General features: G+C 33.8%; 4 protein-coding genes across 4 annotated transcripts; 1 reads left to right on the plus strand and 3 right to left on the minus strand.

The window, feature by feature from the left end:
- Positions 1–2,461: 2,461 nt before the first annotated feature.
- On the minus strand, positions 2,462–3,249 carry LOC105199393 (immediate early response 3-interacting protein 1). The gene is made up of 3 exons (XM_011166487.3): positions 3,110–3,249; positions 2,797–2,898; positions 2,462–2,725 (listed from the first exon to the last, which is right to left on the minus strand). The coding sequence occupies exons 1-3, from the start codon at positions 3,198–3,200 to the stop codon at positions 2,670–2,672; spliced, it is 249 nt and encodes an 82-aa protein (XP_011164789.1). The 5' UTR covers positions 3,201–3,249; the 3' UTR covers positions 2,462–2,669.
- A 478-nt stretch (positions 3,250–3,727) lies between these two features.
- On the minus strand, positions 3,728–5,319 carry LOC105199397 (40S ribosomal protein S7). The gene is made up of 5 exons (XM_011166499.3): positions 5,159–5,319; positions 4,766–4,936; positions 4,191–4,372; positions 3,930–4,080; positions 3,728–3,840 (listed from the first exon to the last, which is right to left on the minus strand). The coding sequence occupies exons 1-5, from the start codon at positions 5,171–5,173 to the stop codon at positions 3,763–3,765; spliced, it is 597 nt and encodes a 198-aa protein (XP_011164801.1). The 5' UTR covers positions 5,174–5,319; the 3' UTR covers positions 3,728–3,762.
- Positions 5,320–5,439: 120 nt separating this feature from the next.
- LOC105199404 (ATP-dependent (S)-NAD(P)H-hydrate dehydratase) lies at positions 5,440–7,646 on the plus strand. Its single transcript, XM_026139264.2, has 2 exons — positions 5,440–6,083; positions 6,241–7,646. The coding sequence occupies exon 2, from the start codon at positions 6,263–6,265 to the stop codon at positions 7,223–7,225; it is 963 nt and encodes a 320-aa protein (XP_025995049.1). The 5' UTR covers positions 5,440–6,083; positions 6,241–6,262; the 3' UTR covers positions 7,226–7,646.
- A 144-nt stretch (positions 7,647–7,790) lies between these two features.
- On the minus strand, positions 7,791–10,409 carry LOC105199407 (syntaxin-7). The gene is made up of 6 exons (XM_011166522.3): positions 10,001–10,409; positions 9,734–9,865; positions 9,465–9,534; positions 9,224–9,398; positions 8,818–9,045; positions 7,791–8,735 (listed from the first exon to the last, which is right to left on the minus strand). The coding sequence occupies exons 2-6, from the start codon at positions 9,840–9,842 to the stop codon at positions 8,487–8,489; spliced, it is 831 nt and encodes a 276-aa protein (XP_011164824.1). The 5' UTR covers positions 9,843–9,865; positions 10,001–10,409; the 3' UTR covers positions 7,791–8,486.
- Positions 10,410–21,994: the final 11,585 nt, after the last annotated feature.

Genomic DNA, 21,994 nt, shown 5'->3' on the forward strand with positions numbered 1-21,994 from the left:
TATATTATTCATATTTTTATATAAAAAGATATAAGTACACGATAAAGAAAAATTTCTATTATTTTCAAATTTTAAACTTTTGTCTACGTAAAAATAAGAATATAAAATAATAAAATAAACTTCAAAATAGGAAAACCCGGAATTTATTTATAAATATTATAGAACATAAATAACATAATTATTAAAATTTTCTAGATAAGAGTATCTTTTTACAAAATCCATTTTAATTTGCATTTAAAAAATAGCATACATACAATATAAATAATCATAAAACTAAAGATTAATGCTGAATATTTGCATAAAAATACTTTAGTCCATCTAGACTTGTAGACTGAATCAACGACATTGTGTGATAAATAAGAAATTACAAACGCGAGTTTTCTTATCGTGAAAAACCTTAGACGATAACCAAACGATCGTGGCGCTTTTAGCGACAATAAAAGAAAAAGATATAGTCAGGAAATGTGGCTTTCGCGATGAGACGTTGCAATGATTGTACGAGTGTTATTCATGCAAGTCACGTTTAATAATGCCAACAAGTCTTTACATGTTCGCGTACAGCAAAATACACGCGGTGCAATAGTCATTGATTGTCCCGGCAGGCGCTTCTTTCATCCCGAGAAAGCCGTGGAAGGGGAGAAAGTTGGGGAAAAATCATCTTCCCCAAGCTGCCTTGTTCGTAAATCCGCGAGGAGGAAAGCGCCGATCGGCGCGCGTATTGCGCCGGCCGGTCGGTCGGCGATCTTCCGCGGCGATTTATTTACGCGCTGGCCGTTGACCAGGCGATTTACGATTCAAATGATCCGGGAAGGAATAATTGAAATGGAAATAAGCGCGCGGAAGCTATGACCTGGGCTACCAGTCGCTTCCAGCTGTTCGAGCAGCGCGGTGCATAAGTACCTAACCTGCAGGATTATGCAAGGCGCGCATCCTTTTTAAACCGGTTGATTAATCTTTTCGCGCTGCTTGCGCGACTCCGCTCATAAATGGTGATAAAAGGACGAGAAAAATTGGCCGAACAGTTATTGAGTAATGGGAAAGATTCAAGAACGAAGCTCTCTTCGCAAGCTTTTGAAAGTTATTAATACACGAAGAGCATAAACATTTTGATAATAAAATTTTTAATTTGCGTATTTACCTAACCCTTTCACTACGAACATCCTCTCCAATCCTTTCCGCTGAGACGCTCCCGCTGTACGAGGTACCGCGCCAAATGTGTGTACATTACGCGCGGACAGTTGATAGCGGTCGGATTTACATCTTACTCGTTGCTTTGCCGATGCTTTCTGAATAATTGAATAATAACAATTAATAATAATACTCTGTGTAGTTTCGAAACCGAGATAGAACACATTGTGCGGACTACGCTGTATGCAGACGGCGTCTCGTGAAGAGTGAATATAATCACTCGTCGTATGTAGAGTGACATCTCGTGGAGGGTGACCGTAATCACTCGTTGTAACAAAAGAGTTAATAACGAATAGTAACATTAAGTATTAATCATTTCTAAATTTTCTTTTCATAGCTACATAAAATTATGTATATTTTAAATATTAAAAAAAATTAATTTAATAATAATAAATATATAATTATGTAATATTAATCATATTTAATAATTAATATAATTTTAATTAATAATAGTAATATTAAATAATAACTTAATATTTCATTATATATATTTTTATTTAATTAATAAAAAGTGATAAAAAATATAATATTAATATAAATCACTATTAATGGTTTTAATTTTTCTGTAATTTCTTTCGACTTTAAATTGTCGAGAGAATTGTATACAATAAGTTTTTGTATTCAAAAATAAAAGTTCAATTTAATGTAACATTTGATCCTCCTACACTGAAAAAAAACTTATAATAGCTACCAAATGTTGAGTGAAATAACACCAGTTAAATATTTGGTTGATACAACCAAAAATAATTTTACTTTTCTGCATATTTAGCAAGTATTATAAAATTTAATAAGTTACAAAATATTTAGAAAAGTAAAATTATTTTTTATTACATTGGCCATAAATACTTAATTGGCATTATATCGCTTAATATTTTATATTGGCTTATTATTTAATATTTTATAATGGCTTATTATCAAGCTATTATCAAACTCTTTTTTTAGTGTATGATGTAGAATGTTGCGAATTTTAAAGCAATTTCCAGATACTAGTGACCTCTCGTAGACCAGAAAGTAATTAACATGTGAATGCGCAATCGATAATAATTCGCAGATACAAAAAAACATTTTAATCATTAAAAATAATTTATAATACAATAAAAATTGAATTTTTAGGAATCATAGTTCAAAATTAATAGGTACCTAGTGAACGAATAATTGTACTCTTAATAAGTTTAGTATTCATAGTAAATAAGTAAAGCACAATTTGAATGACTCAGGACTTTGCTTGGGTTATGGTTATAGTATATATTATTATAATTAACCTAAAAGGTAAAAAAGATAAATGTATCACATATTATTTGTTTTATACAGAAACCCATTCATAATCCATTCTCACAGATTGATGTACAACAAAATTTACATGTAAAGTAAAAAACGATTTGTAGACATAAAAATATAATTTAATAAATTCCCTTATGAATGCATTATTTTCAACACTTTGACTTACACACAGCATATTCCATTCATGTACCTCTTTGTTATCAGCCAAGCACAAGCTTTACAACTACTGTCAAGATGTTGAAAAGTATCAGAGGAACTGAAAATTAACGTATTATAAGAAAAAAATGCAATAATGCTAAATAGGTGTCAATCTTATACGATATTTACCCCTCATCACAGTTCGTATCGACTTAATGAGGTTCAATATTTGTGACTTGGCCGTTGGAGGTTCTCCAAATCCTTGTACATTTTGCCACGACGCCCAACCAACTGTAATAAAAGCGTTCAACATGAATTTCTCGATTAATCCCAAAATCAACGATAAATACAACAAACTTGAAGAAAAAAAATGAAAAGAAAACTTTAGTCTCCAAAATTGAAAATTATAACCTACAATATTGGTCTTTTACATCAGAATGATGTAAAATTAATTACAAACTAATTAAATTAAGTATGGACATTGAATACGCTTAATTATCACCTTTGGCGAGAAATCTTTCCTCGTTCAACACACAGATCGCATTCAAACATAACAGAGTTGCTTCGAAGAGTGTCCACAATGTGAACGCCATGTTGCTGCAGTCGTCATGTCAACGCCGGCATTACCGACCGTTTCTTACGAGATCTGTTCATACTTATTGTTAGTGCACTTTTTTCGTTTTATCACATGTCTCTTCATGATCTACGTTACACTTTTCTTAAAACTTGAAAAAAAAAATGTATGGCCACTTTGTTTCAAACAGAGAGGAATCTCTCTAATTTCGAAAAAGGCCAAGTTCAGATGCAGAAAGAAAAAAAGATTGCATAAAGCAATCAATTTTTACATTTTAATTGAGCCTATGTAGTTTTTTATATATGTGTATAAATAAGTAATAATACCTAATCTACAATGATTATAATTATTTAACATGATTCATTTAAATAAATTTACTTATGCTGTATAGAGAAATTAATCAATGTAAAAAAAATGCCATATTATAGCATTATACTTTTAATTTCTCTATAAGAAAATTTTTGCAGCAGTTTCTATTTTCTTTTCCTTGAAAATACCTCTATATTAATCTAACAAAGAAAATAAAAATGAGGTGCATAATAAAAATTTAGATTAAAATATTTTTATTTTTCTTACTTTTATCATACATAAGATTCGGGAAACTCGAACGTGACGTCCCGTCCAGTCAGCTGTTTGTATACTGACGCAAAGGTGTCGACCTATTAAAAAATGTATATAAACGTAATTGTTTATAAACGATAGCAGAAGCGACGTTCTGAGCAAGATAAGGGACAATAAATAAATATACCTTGTGCTCGATATTCGTTTGCTCGTTTTTATCGAGATGAACTTTAATAAGCTGCGACCCATCGAGCTTGACTCTAATACGCTTGCCAACAATCTCCACTGGATACACTAAATCCTCCAGTATCGCGTCGTAAACAGACGTCAGTGTGCGGCTAAAAGAAAATGTTATAAATCATTAATTACATGTATACATTGCGCTAATACAGTCATTTTACTCATCTGATTACGTTTTTACATATACATTTTTTTTTACTCTTTTTACCTCCTAGGACGCTTCTGCTTGTTCTTGGTACGCGTCTTTCTCGTTGGCTTGGGTAAGATTTTACGCTCGCCGATGAACATCACATGCTTTCCAGAGAATTTCTTCTCCAGTTCGCGTACCAGCCGTGTCTGAATTTTCTGGAATGCTTTCAGCTTCGGCATTGGTACATATATAATAATCGACTGTAAGAAAAACAGAATTATCTCAATTCCTAAGAATATTATATGTAACAGCATACAACAAAACTTTAACTTTTTTCACTAAAATTAATTCAATCTGTGCATGTAGTTGTAAAGCCATAAAAAATTAATTTTAATTTAAGAAACTGATAATATTTAACTTTGTATAAGAGCAATTAATTCCTAGTTCGATCCTAATTCTCGTTTTATACATGCCTCAGTTTTATAAGAAATTAATTTAAAAATTGAAGATTAACGGAATGAGTAAAGGAATTTAGCTGGATAAATAGCAAATCGTTTTGAAAACACATGTTTCAAATAAAAATAAAAAATAGCACAATTTAAGATTTAAAATCTTTACAAACAACAAAAAAGCTACAAGAAACGAGATTTCACCTTCTTATTATTCGTTTCAATCTCCTTCGCCTTAGTGATGTAGAGTTCCCTTAACTGCGACTTCAGGTCGCTGTTCATCTCCAGCTCGAGAAGGGCTTGGGAAACGCTAACCTCGAATTGATCGGGTTCAGCCCCGCTGCTCTTGATTATCTTCGCGTTCGTCGTCAACATCTGGAAAGATTTTGCAATTGAGACGTTAATTTCTATTTCCACAATACAATCACAAAGGTCAACAGAATTGCTCATCTGTAATCACAGAACATGTGCGATCTGAAGGGGAAAATTTGTCACATGTTACAAAGCTCAAGGAAGGATTTTATCATAAATATCTCGTGCATTCCTCAAAGTTCCGAAGCCGCTCCAAACCAGAGTAGAATTTTCGAAAGTAGGTACCTTGCCAAGACTCATCTTCCCCGAGAAACGTCCTGCCCCGTTGGTTCCTTACCAGGATGCGGCTAGAACACGAACGTGCTCGACAGAGAAAAGGCTCAAGCCTCGTGTCAGTGCGGCTTGAGAATTGGAGGTTAGGTTCGGCCAATTGGGGCAAAGCGGACTAAAATCAGCATCACTTGATTGGTCGAATTTGGACATCTCATTTGCGAGGTCAAACACCGGCTTAAGGCAACCTAACCTTTTTCGGAGGACACAAAACGGAAGTTGGATTTTTTCGTGTTTTCCCGGACCGCTCGGACCATCGTTGCTCCAACACTGACTTCCTCTTTTTGAGAAGGAAAACCGCGATTATTTAAATCTTTTATTGTTAGTCAGGTTTGGAAAATGGAACAATGGAGTTATTAATCGCAACGAGAATCTTGCAATTATTTGATCTAAGAGATTGTATGCTTTTTATCCATCAATTGTAATTTTTCCAGCGTTATTCAATACATTGCATTTAAGTTTGAAGACTTGTTATTATAACATTACAAAATAATGTAATTTATTATATATGCAAATCGTATTACGCTTTGAGGTTATGTCAGTGCGGCACTTCATGTCTGACCAGTCTGACACGTCAACTTTTTAGTAACGCAAATCGATATGCTAAATGGTCGTTAAGCAGGACAAAAAATACATCAACCGGAGATTGTTCTTAGTTACGCACGTGTCTTGCAATACTATTTGTCATTCCCTCTTTAGGATTTGTAAATTACAGTGTTAAAAGTCGACCAAAACAAATTCGTTCTGACACGGCTATCGTAAAGCTATTGCAATAATATAAAAATAAGTGTATTTTTATTTTGCAACATCAGTGCATCTTGTTCGACGATTTTTTATCGTGCGAAGAGACATTAAGAAATAATTTTGTCGGTTGTTGCAGGTAAAGATGAGCAAAACTCAAAAAATATAAATAACTTGATCTGTAAAATTTATCAAAACAATTCTTTCCTTGTGAAAGATTCGCGATTAATTTTCAGAAGAGGTATTTTTCTTTGTGTCTCAACAATGACACTTGTTATGTGTAATTTTATCTGCAGGCGCTATATCAAATTTGTACCAATGTCTATGATGTCCTCGATGTCCTCGTCACCGTCTATGGACGAACGCATGTTGAAAGGAGCACGGAAAGTGGTACCAAGTTTAATCAACACCAAGCATAAAGGACAAGATGGTAGAATCGGGATTTTTGGCGGCAGTACCGAGTACACAGGAGCACCATATTTCGCAGCTATGAGCGCACTGAGAACCGGCGCCGATCTCGTTCATGTATTTTGCACCAAGGACGCTAGCGTTCCTATCAAGTCGTTCAGTCCGGAGCCAATAGTTCATCCAGTCCTGGACCAGCAGGACGCGATAAAACAGATAAAACCTTGGCTCGATCGTCTACATGTTATCCTGATCGGTCCTGGACTTGGCAGAGACGAAAAGATATTCAAAACGATCGTTGAATTGATAACGATCTGCCGAGAGGCGAGGAAACCGTTAGTTATCGATGCGGACGGTTTGTTCCTGGTCTGTCAGAAACCGGAGATCGTGAAGGATTATCCTGGAGTTGTTCTGACACCTAACGCGATGGAGTTCAGTCGTTTGCTCAAAGCAGTGCTGGACAGAACCGTCCCGCCTGCTCCTATAGTCAAAGCATCCGACGTGAAACACGTAGCGGAAGCTCTTGGGAAGAACGTGATAATTTTGTATAAGGGAGCAAAGGATGTGATTGTGGACGGTCACAAGGGTACCGAGACTGTATCATGCGGATTGGCTGGTTCTGGAAGGCGGTGTGGTGGGCAGGGAGATCTCTTATCTGGTGCTCTAGCAGTATTCTGGTGGTGGGCTATCTCGACGGGAAGCAGTGAATGCGCCTTGTCGCCTTCGATAGTAGCGTGTTACGCCGCATCGAGATTAATCCGCGAATGCAATGCGTCAGCTTTTAAAATAAAACAAAGGGGAATGTTGGCCTCAGACATGCTGGAACAGATACAGCCGATTTTCAACAGAATTTTTGAAACTCATTGCGACAAGTAACACATAAATATATCATAATCCTTGCTATTAATCATGTTGTTCCTATGTAGTTTTGTTCTCTGTCTCATAAAACGTTATTACATATTAACTTTAAGTAAAAGAAAATACAGATATGCAGTATGAATGAGTATATTGCCATTTCATATATTATATTGTGAATTTTAGAACTTCCTCATTTATTGGAAGAGGTCGAACTCGAAGCACTGATTCCTGAAACGTTCATATTTTATATTCAATTTACAAAATTTTTTGATTGATATATTATACAAATTGAAATAAACGCATAGAAAATTAGTTTTAGACAAATGTATTCAAGAAAATATATACTAATATATAAATGTACTGGTTTTGTAATTTACATATAATTTTTATGCGGTTTTGTTAATTTGGAAATTTATATAAATAAATATTTTGTATACAATTATGATTTATATATTTATTGATATTAGATTCTTAATATATACATAAGCTCCTCTTTAAAAGTGTTAATATTGTTTTATTAATTGTTTACTATAAGATTTGTATGGTAAAAATAATTCAGAGCCAGAGTTTGCTCTTGCCAGTCTTTTTTATATATACATATTGTTTATTATATTTTGTTTAAAACAAAAATCAACGTACCTAAACTAAATTAATACATACAATTTAATATGAATTTTTGTAATGTTGACGTGTTTTTAAAGTACTCTACTATTCTTTCAGACATTCGCCTTGAACTTTCTGTTAGGAATAGTTCTTAAGATATTTTACAGGCACATAAAGTTGCATTGCAGAGAACAAGCATACTTCATTACTTATTTTACCATGTACAAGCATTCCGCACAAACATACAAATACGCACGCATACATAATTAGCTTTGTTACGTATAGCAGTAAGTTACCTAATTGTCATACACGCGTGTATATATATTATATTATAGTTGATCATCGTACACTGATAGTTTATGAGTATTGAAACGTACAAATGGACTGCGGCAATCTTAGACATGCCATTAAAATGCTTTCGCAAATCAGAGCTCGCACCTAAGATTATCACAATTAGATGGATTAATTTCGCAAGATGTGTTTCTTCACTTTCTTGCATCTCTATAACAATGCTACGTTCTTGCGTGGTTTTAAAATAATTAGAATTGGACAGAAATTCACTAAAAACTTTTATCGACCGGCGATTCTGTAATAGTTTACAGACAGCAGTCTTTTAGTGCTACATATACCACCATGCTGTACATTGTCATAAATATGTGCATATTTTTTTTTCTTTTTAGTTGCTTTGCCAAACTATAATGCCAATCAAAATCGACAATACAACTATCGCGATCACGATGAGAATACACTTCTTTTTGCGTAGCTTGGTCTGATACATACTCGCTTGCCTTACTTGAGAAGCACCTTCGGTGACTGAAACCTCTGTTCTCTCGACCGACGCTTCTATGGAATCAATCACTTCTCCTTGGTCGTACACTAAAGCTCCAAGATCTTTGAATATCTGGTTGATGTCGCTAATATTACTCTGCAAAAGTGATAAATAATATAATTATACATGCAAAATGTATTCTTGTATATAAATTTTTGACAATCTTGAAAGCATTTACCTCCAACTGCCTTATACTAGCTTCCTGTTCCTCCAGCATTCGTAGATTCAATTGTTCCTGCATCTGATCCTGCATCTGCTTTGCACTATCGCTTCCATACGTTCTGCTGTCTTGCAACTCAATAAGCGTTGCGTCCTGTTTCTTTTCTCCGAACGGCGGAATACCTGCACTGGCCTTAGCCTTCCTGACCATTTCTTTCTCCTTAGAGGCAGCTAGCCTTTGTACAGCCTACAATCAGCAATATATCGCATATTAAAACAAATCTATGAGTATGATTCACTTGAAGCTACAAATTCTTTGAAGCATTTCTTGATTAGTCAATTTGTAAAATTTGTTTTAATTAATCAATCAAATACTCTAAACCATTTATAGTGTTAAATGGATCTCACTCTTAATTGATATTTACTTGAAAAGAATTCAATGCGGTGGTAAATTCATCTTGAAGGCGTTCCCTCTGCATTTTTCGCTGCCTCTGTTCTCCTGGGCTTGTAGAACCAGAGTTATTTGCTAATATAGCCAAATCTCGAAGATGAACACTGGTGTCCTTTGCCAGCTGCTGTGTATAGTGCTGTATCTGATGCCTGCAAAATGACAATAATTTCGTGAAATTCTGATCTCCATTTAGTTGGGTAATTCTTGTAACTTACAGCTGATTCCTGAGTTCCTGAGAATCAGTAGAACTGCCCAGCTGATTGACCATTTTCTGCATGGAAGACACTGCAAACAAACCATTGAAATAAATACTTCCTATTTTTATAAACCAAGGCCTGCATCTTGTAACTTGTTATGACAAGTTGGTGTCATTATACTGTCATTGTATAGGTATTATATATGATAAAAAAAACTGTGCAAAAACAATGTAATAATATCAAACTGTTGTAATGAATTACTGATGCCTATTAATTGAAGAACCTACCATTTTGTGATATCTTCAATATTGAGGTACCAATCGACTGAGACAACCTGCCAAAATCTTGTTCCCGCGCAGGACCACCGTTGTGGTATGATGAGAATCCGGCATCCATCTTTGAGCTGTCAGCGTTATTTGCTACATTATACAAATTTAATTATACTCAATGATACTGACACAGACATTTTCGCTATTGATACATTTATATCTAACGCGCGTCAAAATTAGAATCGTGAGTTTTTTTTCCTACAAATAACGTTAGACAGAACTAACCAATTGATGCAAGAGTAACAATCGTTCGTCAGTGTTCCTCCGCGATGAAGTTGAGAGACGCAAAACACTCGTGTCAAAGGCAACAATGAGGCGTCACTGTTCGTGTTGTCTCGCGTGTAATTCCACTCCTGGCGCCCGTGTACACGCACTTGTCAACACGGGGTGACAAGTGGGTCGATCGCGCGATGAGTCACAAGGCCAGCCTAGCAACAGATCCCGTTTCTCGATATTCCATGACACGTACGAACGTGAACGTCGTGGAAATTCTTCGGGGAGGCACACAACAGACGTTTCCTCTCACGTTGATCGATAACGGTCAGACGAGAGATGGATTCCTCGAACAAAAGTGGCCGCGACGTTTGTATCACCTCTATCATCAATTGTGTCCGCACCGACTGCTCCGAGCGACAAAAAGTGACACAAGGTGCGACGGAAACTGGAGGTGACTGCCACGGACACGTGACACTGTCCCGTATCCAATACGAGAATGCCTTTTCTACGTCCCGTTCAGACGGACCTGCACAACTGCAACGGGATTCGGGAAGAGCGCAAAGGTTCGGGCAGAGATGAACCTGAGAGCGGCCACGGCGGCCTTTTTCCTATAACGCTTCGAAACTCCCGTACACTAGTGACGCACATCTATTCTGGTCAGAATGGGAACTACGTGTCACATCCATTTTGCAACCCGCCGTTAAAAACAGTGTGGATGTTAGCACGGACAACAACCCACATCCATCTCTCGAGAAATGGATGTAGGTTGTTGTCCTTGCTAACATCAATTTTGCTGCAAATAAAATCTGACGCGTATCGCGTATGTTGCATCCAGAACAGGGGTCGAGAATGTGCATAAATGATTAATTACGTCTACTTTCGCGTAATTTTTTATTTATTATAGTCTGAATTATTTACATTAACATTGATATTAATACATATCAATACGTTTATGCCCATATTTTGCACATTCATATTTTTACTTAAAAAAGATGTTTAATAGTAACAAAGAGAATTTGGTTCTTTAATAAAGAAACATTCTATTTTACGCAGTACTTAAAAAATAATTGTAATTAACATCGCATCATATGATGAAGAAAAAATAAATGTCTTTCCACGAATAAATATACCATCTTTTTATTTTTACATAATTCTTTATTATTTAAATGTCTTCAAATTATGCTTTTGAAAAAATTAGCTTTTTTAATTTTTTAAAATCTTGACGCAACTCTCTCTCTCTCTCTCTTTCTCTCTTTCTCTTTTAACGTCTTCTTCTCAACGTTAATGGTACCCGTCCCCAGTGTAACGTGGCGGAGACGATTTGACCATAGTAACCAAGGTATTTCTTATCTTGCTTTCAATAGTTATATGGGAAACAAAAAGACTTAAATAGGAATACAGGATATGCTTGCACAAGGAATAAGGAGGATTGCATCAGCAATCCTGACCGCGCTTTTTCACTCTATTCCAAACACGCTTACTGGTACACGGCCAACCAGCGACCTCTCTTTTAACGTGATTGTCCTTTAATTGTTTAGGCCTTCAGTTAGAGAGAGAAAGCATCACGGTGATAGACATGGAGCGAGCTGCGATGTTATCTCTATTGATACCCTCCTCTTCACTCCCTTCTCGAACCCTTCACGTTTTCTGTGCTACGTTTAGGCAAGGTCCGTGGATTGGCGCTGGAGGGGAAGGAAGGTCGTTGCATAGCCGCCATTTTCGAGACAGCGAGTCAGTATTAGTGTACGTAGGTACTACAGCTATTAGTTGTGTGAGTGAGCGAGTGTGCAGTAAAAGTATGGCCGCCGCCATTTTCGTTCCACATCGTTGAAGTGGATGCAACGACCTTCCTTCTCCTCCAACGCCAATCCACGGACCTTGCATTTAGGTCGTAAAATTCAGAAAGAGGATTTCGGACGATTTCTGCGCAGGGACGTAGAAAGACTAGAAAGCGCCCACTCTTTTTTTATTTTGTGTGCATACAATGGCATATGCATGCATACGCATGATTTACAAATGACAATACGCGCGTTTAATATGGCACAATAAATTAATAATAATAATAATAATAATGTAATAAAAATCAATGAAATATATGGATATTTGAGTATTATTTTTATTCTCTAACTTACAAACGTGAAGATTATTGATCTGATTTTAATACAACCTTTCAACAGTTTTTACGAAATATCACGTAAAGATTAATCAAAACTTTACAAAAAAGAATTAATAAAGAATTATATAATAATATACGATATAAGGTATTAAAGTGTTAATCAGTAAAGTAACGGATTTTAATCAAATTCTTCTCGATATTAATCGATGGCAATTGTGGAAATGATGGAAATGGGATGGCAATGGGATGGAAATATTGGAATGAATGCAATGATGTTAATGGAATGGCAATAATAGAAATGATGACAATGACAATATATATAGCCTGACGGCAATGACGGTAATGGTGGAAATGATGGCAATTATGACAATGTTCTCGATGTTAATGATGGTAATGGAATGGCAATATGGAAATGGAATCGCATAATGGAATGAATGCAATGATGGAAATGTTATCAAAAAGATGGCAATGATGGCAATAAAAAAATGGTGGCAATGTCGGCAGTGGCGGCAATGGCGTAATAATAATGGCAATGATGAAAATGGGATGACAATGATGGCAACGATGGCAATAATGACAATGATGGAAAAGATAAAAAATAAGCCATCCCATTGGATGGCAATGATGGAAAGAATGCAATTATGGAATGCAATTATCGATTCCTGAATGACATGAGCTTGCTGCTATATTTGGTCTGCAGCCATATAATATTTCCATTTCATCATAGAATGGACAACGTTTAGTTGCAGCTCCACTAACATTATTATCTCTTTAGCATTTAAAGTATGCAACTTTTAATTTTTTAATTTTAGCTTTATCTGCTCTGCAGTTATATTGTAACCTCTTTGTTCCATTTCTGAAACAAGTAGCCGGAAAATTTCAACATGTTTATGTCTTTTTCCATCAATTATTGATAATATTTGTTTTCCGTGCATAATTCTAAAAAAACACGCGTCTCCTCTTCTTCCCAATTTTGTCTCTTTTTACACATTATATTAATTATCGCAGATTTATTCTCACAAGACGAAGACATTATTAACTATTAAGAGGATGCTAAAGAAACAGAAGAACTTCCTCGACGTCGGTCCTACAGATCACTGTAGATTATTTTTCGAGCAAGACCAGGCTATTGCTCTTTGTCCATTGCATAGATCTGTCTTTGTTTTTTGATTATTTCGCCATCTGCGAAAAGTCCTATCAACTACTGTTGGGCTCCATATTGCTCTGTTTATGACAGTTCAGCTTCGCTGAGCGAAATATGCGCGTGGTAAAAGCATATTAACGTATCTTTTTTGTTAGGCGTTCAATCATAATTTTGCAAGGTCAGTGTTATTCGTGCATGTTTTCTGAAGAGTGCTCTACTATCATTTTGTACGCACGAGCTACACAACTTCTGTATTAAGGTAAAGTTAACCTCAGGTGACGGCTATACGAGTGAATTTTTAATGATTTATTAAATTTTTGTTCGATTTTCTTATAAAATTGACCTGAGCACCCTTTCTTTTTACGCGTATTTCAATTCTAAAAAAAGTTTTTGTGATTCTGTAAAGCCAATCCAAAGATATTTAATGCACTGTAAATGTCGGTAATTCGTGGTACTTTAGCATCCTCTTAACTGAAGAAAACTTGAGAAAATCGCCTATTACATAATACGGAAATGTTTACACCGTTACATGTGTGCTGAAAATGCGTACTATTTTGATACGATACGTCTGTTTGATTCATATCGTACCAGATTTTACGTCATTGTTAACACCATCCAATTAAATTAATTTAGTACGAATATTGTACACTCAAGGACTTTGATACTGTCCATGGGGAAATTTTCCAAACTGAAAAGTCGCTATCTTTCTACATACTTACAGTTCATGATTAACGTAACGACCAATAAGCTCTAGTCGTTTCATTAATCATGAACTGCGAGTATGTAGAAAGTGGCAACTTCTCAGTTTGGAAAATTTCCCCATGGACAGAATCAAAGTCTTTGGGTGTACTTAGTACGCTTATCAAACAACCGGTGTAAACTAGACAATTGAGATATTAGAGAAATTCGCAAAAATAGTTTTACTAAAAAATTTCGTACTTTGACTGATATAACCCTTTCGTTTTTGTATTTAGCGATTCGATCCATTATGGATGGATCCATTATGATAAAAGTTAGAACACTTCTAGGGGCTATCAGAACACAGAGATACTGGAGAAATTCGCAAAAAAAATTTTACTCAAAACTTTCGAACTTTGACTGATATAAGTCTTTCGTTTTTCACTTTAGCGATTCGATTCATCATGATAAAAGTTAGAACTTTTTTCGGGGCTATCAGAACACAGAGATGTTGGAGAAATTCGCAAAAAAGTTTTACTCAAAAATTTCGTACTTTGACTGATATAACTTTTTCGTCTTTCATTTTAGCGATTCGATCGATTATGATAAAAGTTAGAACTCTTCTGGGGGCTATAAAAACACAGAGATATTTGAGAAATTCGCAAAATAGTTTTACTCAAAAATTTCGTACTTTGATTGATATAACTCTTTCGTTTTTCACTTTAACAATTTGATCCATTATGATAAAAGTTAGAACTCTTCTCGGGGCAATGAGAATACAGAGATATTATAGAAATTCGCAAAAAAAATTTTAATCAAATATTTCGAAATTTGACTGATATAAGTCTTCCCTTTTTCACTTCAACAATTCGATACATCGTGATAAAAGTTACAACTCTTCTGTGGGCTATCAGAACACAGAGATATTGGAGAAATTCGGAAAAAACCAATTTTACTCAAAAATTTCGAACTTTGACTGTTATAACTCTTTCGTCTTGCACTTTAGCGATTCGATCTATTATGATAAAAGTTAGAACTCTTTTCGCGGCTATCAGAACACAGAGATGTTGGAGAAATTCGAAAAAAAAATTTTACTCTAGAATTTCGAAATTTGACTGATATAAGTCTTCCCCTTTTCACTTCAACAATTCGATATATCGTGAAAAAGTTACAACTCTTCTGTGGGCTATCAGAACACAGAGATGTTGGAGAAATTCGCAAAAAAGTTTTACTCAAAAATTTCGTACTTTGATATAACTTTTTCGACTTTCACTTTAGCGATTCGATCTATTATGATAAAAGTTAGAACTCTTCTGGGGGCTATAAAAACACAGAGATATTTGAGAAATTCGCAAAAAAGTTTTACTCAAAATTTTAGTACTTTGATTGATATAACTCTTTGGTTTTTCACTTTTACGATTTGATCCATAATGATAATAGTTAGAACTCTTCTCGGGGCTATGAGAACACAGAGATATTAAAAAAATTCGCAAAAAAAATTTTACTCAAAAATTTCGAAGTTAGACTGATATAAGTTTTCCCTTTTTCACTTCAACAATTCGATACATCGTGATAAGAGTTACAACTCTTCTGTGGGCTATCAGAACACAGAGATATTGGAGAAATTCGGAAAAAAACCAATTTTAATCAAAAATTTCGAACTTTGTCTGATATAACCCTTTCGTCTTGCACTTTAGCGATTCGATCTATTATGATAAAAGTTAGAACTCTTCTGGGGGCTATAAAAACACAGAGATATTTGAGAAATTCGCAAAAAAGTTTTACTCAAAAGTTTCGTACTTTGATTGATATAACTCTTTCGTTTTTCACTTTAACGATTTGATCCATAATGATAAAAGTTAGAACTCTTCTCGGGGCTATGAGAACACAGAGATATTAAAGATATTCGCAAAAAAAGTTTTACTCAAAAATTTCGAAATTAGACTGATATAAGTCTTCCCTTTTTCACTTCAACAATTCGAAACATCGTGATAAAAGTTACAACTCTTCTGTGGGCTATCAGTACACAGTGATATTGGAGAAATTCAGAAAAAAACCAATTTTACTCAAAAATTTCGAATTTTGACTGATATAACTCTTTCGTCTTGCACTTTAGCGATTCGATCTATTATGATAAAAGTTAGAACTCTTCTGGGGGCTATAAAAACACAGAGATATTTGAGAAATTCGCAAAAAAGTTTTACTCAAAAATTTAGTACTTTGATTGATATAACTCTTAGGTTTTTCACTTTTACGATTTGATCCATAATGATAAATTTAGAACTCTTCTCGGGGCTATGAGAACACAGAGATATTAAAGAAATTCGCAAAAAAAATTTTACTCAACAATTTCGAAATTTGACTGATATAAGTCTTCCCTTTTTCACTTCAACAATTCGATACATCGTGATAAGAGTTACAACTCTTCTGTGGGCTATCAGAAAACAGAGATATTGGAGAAATTCGGAAAAAAACCAATTTTACTCAAAAATTTCGAACTTTGTCTGATATAAACCTTTCGTCTTGCACTTTAGCGATTCGATCTATTATGATAAAAGTTAGAACTCTTCTGGGGGCTATAAAAACACAGAGATATTTGAGAAATTCGCAAAAAAGTTTTACTCAAAAATTTCATACTTTGATTGATATAACTCTTTCGTTTTTCACTTTAACGATTTGATCCATAATGATAAAAGTTAGAACTCTTCTCGGGGCTATGAGAACACAGAGATATTAAAGATATTCGCAAAAAAAATTTTACTTAAAAATTTCGAAATTTGACTGATATAAGTCTTGCCTTTTTCACTTCAACAATTCGATACATCGTGATAAAAGTTACAACTCTTCTGTGGGCTATCAGAACACAGAGATATTGGAGAAATTCGGAAAAAAACCAATTTTATTCAAAAATTTCGAACTGTGACTGATATAACTCTTTCGTCTTGCACTTTAGCGATTCGATCTATTATGATATAAAGTTAGAACTCTTCTGGGGTATATAAAAACACAGAGATATTTGAGAAATTCGCAAAAAAGTTTTACTCAAAAATTTTATACTTTGATTGATATAACTCTTTCGTTTTTCACTTTAACGATTTGATCTATAATGATAAAAGTTAGAACTCTTCTCGGGGCTATGAGAACACAGAGATATTAAAGATATTCGCAAAAAAAATTTTACTCAAAAATTTCGAAATTTGACTGATATAAGTCTTCCCTTTTTCACTTCAACAATTCGATACATCGTGATAAAAGTTACAACTCTTTTGTGGGCTATCAGAACACAGAGATATTGGAGAAATTCTGAAAAAAACCAATTTTATTCAAGAATTTCGAACTTTGACTGATATAACTCTTTCATCTTGCACTTTAGCGATTCGATCTATTATGATAAAAGTTAGAACTCTTCTGGGGGCTATAAAAACACAGAGATGTTTGAGAAATTCGCAAAAAAGATTTACTCAAATATTTAGTTCTTTGATTGATATAACTCTTAGGTTTTTCACTTTTACGACTTGATACATAATGATAAAAGTTAGAACTCTTCTCGGGGCTATGAGAACACAGAGATATTAAAGAAATTCGCAAAAAAAATTTTACTCAAAAATTTCGAAATTTGACTGATAAAAGTCTTCCCTATTTCACTTCAACAATTCGATACATCGTGATAAAAGTTACCACTCTTCTGTGGGCTATCAGAACACAGAGATATTGGAGAAATTCGGAAAAAAACCAATTTTACTCAAAAATTTCGAACTTTGTCTGATATAACCCTTTCGTCATGCACTTTAGCGATTCGATCTATTATGATAAAAGTTAGAACTCTTCTGGGGGCTATAAAAACACAGAGATATTTGAGAAATTCGCAAAACAGTTTTACTCAAAAATTTCGTACTTTGATTGATATAACTCTTTCTTTTTTCACTTTAGCGATTTGATCCATAACGATAAAAGTTAGAACTCTTCTCGGGGCTATGAGAACACAGAGATATAAAAGAAATTCGCAAAGAAAATTTCACTCAAAAATTTCAAAATTTGACTGATATAAGTCTTCCCTTTTTCACTTCAACAATTCGATACATCGTGATAAGAGTTACAACTCTTCTGTGGGCTATCAGAAAACAGAGATATTGGAGAAATTCGGAAAAAAACCAATTTTACTCAAAAATTTCGAACTTTGTCTGATATAACCCTTTCGTCTTGCACTTTAGCGATTCGATCTATTATGATAAAAGTTAGAACTCTTCTGGGGGCTATAAAAACACAGAGATATTTGAGAAATTCGCAAAAAAGTTTTACTCAAAAATTTCATACTTTGATTGATATAACTCTTTCGTTTTTCACTTTAACGATTTGACCTATAATGATAAAAGTTAGAACTCTTGTCGGGGCTATGAGAACACAGAGATATTAAAGATATTCGCAAAAAAATTTTACTCAAAAATTTCGAAGTTAGACTGATATAAGTCTTCCCTTTTTCACTTCAACAATTCGATACATCGTGATAAGAGTTACAACTCTTCTGTGGGCTATCAGAACACAGAGATATTGGAGAAATTCGGAAAAAAACCAATTTTACTCAAAAATTTCGAACTTTGACTGATATAACTCTTTCGTCTTGCACTTTAGCGATTCGATCTATTATGATAAAAGTTAGAACTCTTCTGGGGGCTATAAAAACACAGAGATATTTGAGAAATTCGCAAAAAAGTTTTACTCAAAAATTTAGTACTTTGATTGATATAACTCTTAGGTTTTTCACTTTTACGATTTGATCCATAATGATAAAAGTTAGAACTCTTCTCGGGGCTATGAGAACACAGAGATATTAAAGAAATTCGCAAAAAAAATTTTACTCAAAAATTTCGAAATTTGACTGATATAAGTCTTCCCTTTTTCACTTCAACAATTCGATACATCGTGATAAGAGTTACAACTCTTCTGTGGGCTATCAGAAAACAGAGATATTGGAGAAATTCGGAAAAAAACCAATTTTACTCAAAAATTTCGAACTTTGACTGATATAAACCTTTCGTCTTGCACTTTAGCGATTCGATCTATTATGATAAAAGTTAGAACTCTTCTGGGGGCTATAAAAACACAGAGATATTTGAGAAATTCGCAAAAAAGTTTTACTCAAAAATTTCGTACTTTGATTGATATAACTCTTTCGTTTTTCACTTTAAAGATTTGATCCATAATGATAAAAGTTAGAACTCTTCTCGGGGCTATGAGAACACAGAGATATTAAAGATATTCGCAAAAAAAATTTTACTTAAAAATTTCGAAATTTGACTGATATAAGTCTTGCCTTTTTCACTTCAACAATTCGATACATCGTGATAAAAGTTACAACTCTTCTGTGGGCTATCAGAACACAGAGATATTGGAGAAATTCGGAAAAAAACCAATTTTATTCAAAAATTTCGAACTGTGACTGATATAACTCTTTCGTCTTGCACTTTAGCGATTCGATCTATTATGATAAAAGTTAGAACTCTTCTGGGGGCTATAAAAACACAGAGATATTTGAGAAATTCGCAAAAAAGTTTTACTCAAAAATTTTATACTTTGATTGATATAACTCTTTCGTTTTTCACTTTAACGATTTGATCTATAATGATAAAAGTTAGAACTCTTCTCGGGGCTATGAGAACACAGAGATATTAAAGATATTCGCAAAAAAAATTTTACCCAAAAATTTCGAAATTTGACTGATATAAGTCTTCCCTTTTTCACTTCAACAATTCGATACATCGTGATAAAAGTTACAACTCTTCTGTGGGCTATCAGAACACAGAGATATTGGAGAACTTCTGAAAAAAACCAATTTTAATCAAAAATTTCGAACTTTGACTGATATAACTCTTTCAACTTGCACTTTAGCGATTCGATCTATTATGATAAAAGTTAGAACTCTTCTGGGGGCTATAAAAACACAGAGATGTTTGAGAAATTCGCAAAAAAGATTTACTCAAATATTTAGTTCTTTGATTGATATAACTCTTAGGTTTTTCACTTTTACGACTTGATACATAATGATAAAAGTTAGAACTCTTCTCGGGGCTATGAGAACACAGAGATATTAAAGAAATTCGCAAAAAAAATTTTACTCAAAAATTTCGAAATTTGACTGATAAAAGTCTTCCCTATTTCACTTCAACAATTCGATACATCGTGATAAAAGTTACAACTCTTCTGTGGGCTATCAGAACACAGAGATATTGGAGAAATTCGGAAAAAAACCAATTTTACTCAAAAATTTCGAACTTTGTCTGATATAACCCTTTCGTCTTGCACTTTAGCGATTCGATCTATTATGATAAAAGTTAGAACTCTTCTGGGGGCTATAAAAACACAGAGATATTTGAGAAATTCGCAAAACAGTTTTACTCAAAAATTTCGTACTTTGATTGATATAACTCTTTCTTTTTTCACTTTAGCGATTTGATCCATAACGATAAAAGTTAGAACTCTTCTCGGGGCTATGAGAACACAGAGATATAAAAGAAATTCGCAAAAAAAATTTCACTCAAAAATTTCAAAATTTGACTGATATAAGTCTTCCCTTTTTCACTTCAACAATTCGATACATCGTGATAAGAGTTACAACTCTTCTGTGGGCTATCAGAAAACAGAGATATTGGAGAAATTCGGAAAAAAACCAATTTTACTCAAAAATTTCGAACTTTGTCTGATATAAACCTTTCGTCTTGCACTTTAGCGATTCGATCTATTATGATAAAAGTTAGAACTCTTCTGGGGGCTATAAAAACACAGAGATATTTGAGAAATTCGCAAAAAAGTTTTACTCAAAAATTTCATACTTTGATTGATATAACTCTTTCGTTTTTCACTTTAACGATTTGATCCATAATGATAAAAGTTAGAACTCTTCTCGGGGCTATGAGAACACAGAGATATTAAAGATATTCGCAAAAAAAATTTTACTCAAATATTTCGAAATTTGACTGATATAAGTCTTCCCTTTTTCACTTCAACAATTCGATACATCGTGATAAAAGTTACAACTCTTCTGTGGGCTATCAGAACACAGAGATATTGGAGAAATTCGGAAAAAAACCAATTTTATTCAAAAATTTCGAACTGTGACTGATATAACTCTTTCGTCTTGCACTTTAGCGATTCGATCTATTATGATATAAAGTTAGAACTCTTCTGGGGTATATAAAAACACAGAGATATTTGAGAAATTCGCAAAAAAGTTTTACTCAAAAATTTTATACTTTGATTGATATAACTCTTTCGTTTTTCACTTTAACGATTTGATCTATAATGATAAAAGTTAGAACTCTTCTCGGGGCTATGAGAACACAGAGATATTAAAGATATTCGCAAAAAAAATTTTACTCAAAAATTTCGAAATTTGACTGATATAAGTCTTCCCTTTTTCACTTCAACAATTCGATACATCGTGATAAAAGTTACAACTCTTTTGTGGGCTATCAGAACACAGAGATATTGGAGAAATTCTGAAAAAAACCAATTTTATTCAAGAATTTCGAACTTTGACTGATATAACTCTTTCATCTTGCACTTTAGCGATTCGATCTATTATGATAAAAGTTAGAACTCTTCTGGGGGCTATAAAAACACAGAGATGTTTGAGAAATTCGCAAAAAAGATTTACTCAAATATTTAGTTCTTTGATTGATATAACTCTTAGGTTTTTCACTTTTACGACTTGATACATAATGATAAAAGTTAGAACTCTTCTCGGGGCTATGAGAACACAGAGATATTAAAGAAATTCGCAAAAAAAATTTTACTCAAAAATTTCGAAATTTGACTGATATAAGTCTTCCCTATTTCACTTCAACAATTCGATACATCGTGATAAAAGTTACAACTCTTCTGTGGGCTATCAGAACACAGAGATATTGGAGAAATTCGGAAAAAAACCAATTTTACTCAAAAATTTCGAACTTTGACTGATATAACCCTTTCGTCTTGCACTTTAGCGATTCGATCTATTATGATAAAAGTTAGAACTCTTCTGGGGGCTATAAAAACACAGAGATATTTGAGAAATTCGCAAAACAGT

This window comes from Solenopsis invicta, chromosome 11, assembly GCF_016802725.1.
Source record: "Solenopsis invicta isolate M01_SB chromosome 11, UNIL_Sinv_3.0, whole genome shotgun sequence".
Lineage (NCBI taxonomy): Eukaryota > Metazoa > Arthropoda > Insecta > Hymenoptera > Formicidae > Solenopsis > Solenopsis invicta.